Source organism: Galleria mellonella, unplaced genomic scaffold (assembly GCF_026898425.1).
Source record: "Galleria mellonella isolate WM207_F2 unplaced genomic scaffold, CSIRO_AGI_GalMel_v1 utg78, whole genome shotgun sequence".
In the NCBI taxonomy this organism is placed as follows: Eukaryota; Metazoa; Arthropoda; class Insecta; order Lepidoptera; family Pyralidae; genus Galleria; species Galleria mellonella.
In genome coordinates, this window is record NW_026442151.1 from 4,544,013 (window position 1) to 4,551,374 (window position 7,362).

Consider the following 7,362-nt stretch of genomic DNA (forward strand, 5'->3'; position numbering starts at 1 on the left):
ATACTTACATAACATTTTCAGATTGTGAACATCATCATGACTCGGCAAAAGCTTTATAATACAAAATATGTAGATATTTGCTTTTTATATCATGCAAATCACTGCAGTATATTTTGCAGAAATAATGGATTAGTTTAAGAAATTATGTACAATAAAAATATATGATATTAATATTGTTGTATTATTTAAAAAAAAATATTGTTACTGAAACATTTGGCAATTGGCAAATTTGACACACCTAGATGAGGAACGCCTGCAAAAATTGGGATATTACATGTTCATTGCAAATTATGAAGAAACTCTTTTACATCACATTAAGGAGTCAAAATTATGATATGAGTGTATAGGAACTTCTGACCCCTATCACTTCCGTCCGTTCGTCGGCTATACATAATAATCAATTATCGCAGCAACTACTAATGTCAATTTGATAGTTTTAAATGACCCTACGTGGTTTTATGTTGAATACGTCACGGTTATGACGTTATATCCTTCAGTGAAAAATATTCCATTATAATCCATTAAAAAAAAATGACCCTACTTTTATTGGAAGTTATAACGTTGATAAGTGAAAAATATTTATGACGGGGACAAAAGAGATAACTAAAATTTTAAGTCTATAAGTAGCTTAACAATTGGCTAAATTTGTACTTTCTATAATATGTAGAATTCTCTGGCGCTACAAATTTGCGACAACTAAAAAAAAGGTCACTAGGAACCGGATCGGGAGTACCGAGTGACCCATGAACAGAAGTAACAGTTTCTGGCACAGTTGCAATGTTCAATCAAAAGTAGTCAGTCGAATTAGATGTGACCGCGCCGCAATTCTCTCTGTCAGTTTATGTAACACTTGTTTATGGAATGCTCAGTATTGGTTAACTATAAGAGATACCTCTTTACAATAAGTTCGCCATTGTATATTATTTGAATTTGTCCAATGTAAAGTTGTACAATAAAGATTTTAAAATCAATACACTTGATAAATACCTGTCAAAATAATTTCTCTACTTCAGCCTTTCCCAAAGTGGGCGATAACGCCTTCTTGTAGGCGCTGCAGGCCTAAAGGGGGCGGTAAAAGACCCAGAAAAAAAATGGGGTCGTTGTGTAGAGGCTCGTTTAGATCACTAGTATAGCTCACAATAATGGATTAATTTAATTTGAAGTAGTAGTGATTTTTTGATTTGGTTTTGAAGTAGTAGGTGAAAAAATTAGGGTACTAAAAAATAATTTATTCTCAAAGTGGGCACTAAACAAAATAAGTTGGGAACCCCTGCCCTACTTGAACGTTCATTGAAAGGAACTTTGATAACATGCTGTATTTATTTTAATTTCTAATGCCTTAGTTCAAATAGTCACATAAGCTCTTTAGCAGTAGTATATTGTCTTATATCATCAAATAGGAAAAGGTTGTACAAAACATCAAAGACATATTGCTGTTGTATTTTTATTTAAGTAATAATGAGATACCATACCATACAGTTAAATTTAAAGCTCATTATTTGATAAGCTAAGCTTAAACTTAAAATGTTAATGACCAGATACATCACACATTGCTATAAAAGCTATAAAGCTACATTATAATAAAATTACTCTGCCTTGATAAACTTTGGGGTTACTTTGACCATAGAAAGCAATGTCTTGAAAATCCCTCTGTGTTGAATTCCTGGCCACAATAACATCACAATGGATAGAAGATATAGCAGAAACACATTATTGACAGATGATGCTACCCAAGCCATTGTGCACAGCATACTGATAGAAATTATATAGTACTGGAAAATAATAAAAAATGTTTCAGTAACAAGGCTTAGTAGTTTACTATCAGTATGGGCCATATATATCACATGTCACATATAATTTTCCAACCAATTATTCCGATTAATTCTGATTATGATACTGCTGCTAATGGAATTTTGAACTTTTAATAATTTTAAAAATTAGAGTACAATATTTTATTATATGCAATTTAGAATGGTAAACATGCTGACAGCTCATCTGATGGAAAGTGGTAACAATCAGTAACAGACATGAACAGGACCATAGTCACAACAGAGTATACTGTATCACCCACAATATCTCTCATGCATTGCCACTCCTGAGGGCTAGTGTTATGCCTCTATCCTGTATTTTTACTGCCATATCTGACATTTCAAAATGAAACAGTATTTTAAGAGACTACCTAAAAATAACATTGTCAATATTTATGACTATTATTATATTATTATTATTTAATATTATTATAACTTAATCCCCAAATATACTATAATACTACATTATTAATATTATGAATTACTTAAAAAAAAGAAATCCCTTAAAAAGGATCAAATCCAACCCTAAACCACAGGGGGGAAAGGGATTGGAAATGGTGACTGAGAATCCTTTTGCTAGCAATATACCTAACCAGGTCGACCTGCTCGCGGTTCTCCCTGGAAACTATCATGGTTAATTCCTGATGAATTCATCATGATGGGCTAACTGGCCTGTTTTCATTCTCATCTATCATCCTTCACTTTGGTGCTCTATCAATGTATCCCGTTAGCGCAAACTGGGCTATCACACCATTTTCACCCATAAAGAAAAAACCCTAAACCACACTCATAAGTGAATTGCAAGAGGCATTCTAAATGTAACAAATAGAAGTTAAAAATATACCTTACCATATATGGGCTTGTTTCTCTGAGAGAATAGAAGGAACGGATTTGGTATAATAGTTTGTTATAACTAATAACAATGTTCCGACATATTTCCTCAAACATTTTCTCATTTTGCCCGGTCCAAGAACTTGATCCATAAAGAGTGTTACATATGACTGGGACAATAAAGTCAAAAAAATTAAGAATTAAACCAAAAATAGCAAATGTTGCGAGGGTGTTAAGATCCAGGATCCAAATGACAAGGAATAATGAAGAAATGGCAGCAACAATTGCACAAGGGTACCATTGCTGTTCCCACAAAAGTACAGACTTGAGCGGCAAGAGAGCTATACGCCATCCTTCTAATAATCGTTTCACCTTCTTAACTTGCTGTTCCTAAAATGAAGTTAATTTAAAATAATATATATATTGTACACAACGAATTCTATCTATTTGATTTTACTATCATCTCCAAAAAAATTAGTTATGTATTTTACAATTCATAAACATTTAAAACGTTATTAGAATAATTTAAAAATGTTAAGCACAAAAAGCAAATTAGAGGCGGTGTACGAATAAAAAAAAAACTTTTATTTTTACCTGATCTTGATGTATTATATCTGTCATTGTGATAATAGATTTTTATTTATATAAAGGGTTTATAAAATGTCTCAAAGTAACAATTACTACCTAAATTGTTGTTTCAAAAAGAATAAATTCAAAACAATGAAAATGTACAAGAGCGACAGCAAAGACAAAAATCACAGAATATAAACATACCCAAAGAGTATATAACTTAGCGATGGGCGATTCGAATTAAAAAACTCGAGTTACTCGAGCTGCATTGCCGCCGGCTCAATTCGAACTAGCTTTTCTATCAATTCGAATCAACTCGTATAAAGCCAATACGGCGCTACCTACGTTACAACCGTGATATGAATGCGATCTACGCTCGGATCACTGTAGCACGCAACTCGGCCGACTGTGTTCGTCATAACGTCAACTCGATTCGGTTGCTGTGAATGCTGTGTGGCTGTGTGCGTGCGACGCAACAGAAACATTATACAACGAGCAAGACTCTCGTGTGCGTGATATTTCTGTCAGCGTGTTTTACAGTTACACTCCGCGCGCTATATCATGGTGCGGTGATAGTTGAGATTTTGGCACTTTTTATTATAAATTAACAGAATAGTGTTGAGTGAGATTTATGGAGTCAAAGTCAATCTAATAATATATTTATTATTTTTATATGACTAGAAAAGCAAGTTACTGTTACCAATCCATAGATTTGTCGCATACAATGAACTTTCGTAAATTATCTATGCTTTACTGTTTGCGTTGTACAAGTATTTTGAATTATATACTTATATGTGTATGTACCTATTACCTGCACTGCACCATGCCATAGCGTGTGGTGTATAATACTCGACATAACTACATCAACCGAACAAGCTGCGAAGCAGAATGAGATAGTAACATCACATGAAGCGCAAGTTAAAGGAAGAGAAGGCGATTGGTTCATGATTGGCTGACGACGATATTTTTTTTTTAGAAATGTTACTGTTCCGTTTTTTAATATTTAGTTAATTAATTAATGTTAAAATAAATAGTAAAAATATAAGTATTAAACTTTTATGTATTTTCTTAGGTGATTACATAACTATTTAAATTTTTTATAAAATGAAATGAAATTTATTTGATTTGGATTAAATTTGTATTTTGTTATTTTTTACTTTTTGTATTTTTTACGTTTTTTTTTTGAAGTCTGTTGATTTTATTTCAAATTTATTTATTTTTCCATTTTTAATATATTTTTATATTTACATTATAAATTTTGAGGATTTCCCTCAATTTTCATGGGATCCAGATTCTGACTTGGAGACAAAAAAAGAATTTTCATAATCTTTTTTGCGATAGAATTATCCCTTAATTCCTATATAAACCTAACCGTTAAGGAGTTGTACTTCATCATCAGCTCATCTGAATATTACTTGAAAAAAACTACTAACGATCTAAACGTGCCTAATATTTCAGGAATTACCTCTTAACTCCTAACCGTTAAGGAGTTGTACCACCCATCATCAGTTAAATAACATAAGATGATGACTACCAGACGCAAATATCTGAATAGCTTTAGAAGGTACATGAAAAATATTGTAGGTGTCTATAAAGTATAGAGTTGCTCTCGATTTCCCTGGGATCCCATCATCAGATCCTGACATGGTGACAATGGGACCACCTCAAGATAATACCCCTTCCGACAAAAAAATAATTTTCAAAATTGGTCTACAATTGACGGAGTAATCGCGTAACAAACATATAAAAAAACATACAATATTAGTCGAATTGAGAACCAGCTCCTTTTTTGGAAGTCGGTTAAAAATAAAAACCTATTTTTTAAATATTAGTATTTTGTATTTTTCTTTCAAATTAATAGCTCGAAAGTAAAGAACAAAACTGTTCTATAACTAAAATAGATTGATAATATGAATTCTGAGTGTTTACTACGTTACGCTAGTATATTTTATTCGAATTGATTGAAACCCGCGAGTTCGCGCTATCGACGATTTAAATCTAAAGCGAGTTAAGTAACGGACCTACTGAGTTCATATTCAACTGCAATATTGACTCTATACGAAGTGAATGCGAGCTGATTCGAGCTGCGATTCGAATCAGCCACCATTTCAATTCGGTTTATTCGAATTCAAAACTATACGAGTTGGCCCATCGCTAATATAACTAAGGGAAAAGAGAGCGCACTTCACACAAACCACGTAAAACAACTTGGTCAGGAATGTCTCACCAATCCACACAAAAATCCTTCTCTTCTCGTTATGTTGGACAGCCTGATGTTCAAAATGGAAACTAATACGGTTATAAGAATAATATAGAAATGCGAATCACGTGATAAAAGAAATATATACATTTTATGTTAAATTGCATGTTCCGGTGAAAATTTTTTTAGCAAAAATTAAATAAAATATAACATTCTTAAATACATTTATTATTTTAAATATATTATAATTATGAGGAAACTGAGAATTTTATGAAATGTTGATCCTGATTGTGCATATAAATAAAGTGCACTAAACATTAGGTAACTGCTCGCTTAGTCCCCAAGATACCTGTCTGGCCTAATTTACGGGCTGATGGTAATGAATTTTTTTTTCTTTTTCAATATAAATTGGAAAAATTATAAATTGAACTTTATGCAAGAGTATCTTACTTAAGTTGTCTAATTAACATTATATATTTATATGTTTGTTGGTGCAATAAAGAATTTATTAATTTTGTATAGTATACCTTGAGATTTTAATTTGGTAATATTATTGATAGTAAATGTAATTTTCAACACTTCTCGTAATATTTGCTCAATTTTTAGAGTAGACTTCGTAATAGAGTCAATATCGTAATATAGTCGTAATTCCCACAACAAAATAAAAATAAGTATGAAATACAAAATAAAAACTGTTCCACAAATAGTTCAGATGGCAGCTGTTTACATCACATTTAACAGTATATATTTTTGTTAGTTATGTTGGCACTATTGTGATTTCATCGTTTAACTAAATATTGGTTTGATGTTTCCTGATCAAATCCATACATTGAAAACTAGTTATGCAAAAAAGTTACACAAGATTGAACATACCTAAATCTCAGTCTATAACTATTCTGAACTTTTCAATTCCCTCCGTTCCGTATTCCTCCCTTACCTACATCAGTTTCAGCATTATTGTTTCTTGATAATTTAGAAGTATCATTTGATTTCCTCTTTTATTCTTATCAATAATATTAAGTTGTTAATTTTCTCATTTTATGTACTTTACGTATACATATATACTTTTAAGGTTAAATATATTGTAATTTCTATTTAGATATCTGTCCTTTTTCTTATATTATCCATTATTCAACTTTTCTGATCCCTATCCTAAATTTCGTCGTCCAAAATTCCCTTCACTAAAATGCTCTTTCCCAAACTTTGTTTTCGGCGGATGCATATTGTGCCGTGCCATATGAAAAGAAAAAAAATAGTGTCTAGAATACTTATATGTTGTAGAACTTATAGATATTTTACTTATTTTTTATTGTCACTTAATTGTCAGCCTCGTTAATCTATGCTTTACTTAAGTGATATAAGTGAATTCTGAATTAGGGATTATCGATATTTGAAAAACATCGATATTGACATCAATTTCATAATCGAAAGCTCAATATCTATGTTCGATATTCATCACAAACCGAACAAGATTTTGGGTAACATCTATAATTTTAGCATTGATAATTAACAATACAATAAAATACAGTAAAATCGTTCGAAATTTATTAAGAAACAGAACAAATTATTGTATATTCCAATACTTTTTATCAACTAACTGAAAGAAAAGTAATTTTGACATAAGAATACACTTTTAATCTATTTCTTTGTTGATAAAGAATAGAGCCAACTTTTGAAAACTCTTTCGGATAGCGTTAATGTCCCGATAGTATTCAAATAGTCCGCGCACAACCGCATTTTAACATACATTTTTACCAACAAACGATGAAATTAATTTGTTTCATACGTTGCATTGGTCGTGCGTGAGACCGTGAGTAACAGCGATGATCTACTATCAATTCGTAACATCGATTTTACGATATTTTTCGTGTAGCAAAATCGATGTTTTTCCTTTCAACATCGATGATCATCGAGCATATCTATTCTGAACTTTTAATTTGTTAAACTTTTAAT

General features: G+C 31.4%; 1 protein-coding gene across 1 annotated transcript; it reads right to left on the reverse strand.

The window, feature by feature from the left end:
* Positions 1-1,424: 1,424 nt before the first annotated feature.
* On the reverse strand, positions 1,425-3,401 carry LOC113517521 (ADP-ribosylation factor-like protein 6-interacting protein 1). The gene is made up of 3 exons (XM_026902210.3): positions 3,234-3,401; positions 2,658-3,029; positions 1,425-1,772 (listed from the first exon to the last, which is right to left on the reverse strand). Exons 1-3 carry the CDS (start codon positions 3,258-3,260, stop codon positions 1,587-1,589), a joined length of 585 nt encoding a protein of 194 aa, XP_026758011.1. The 5' UTR covers positions 3,261-3,401; the 3' UTR covers positions 1,425-1,586.
* Between the last annotated feature and the right edge of the window lie 3,961 nt (positions 3,402-7,362).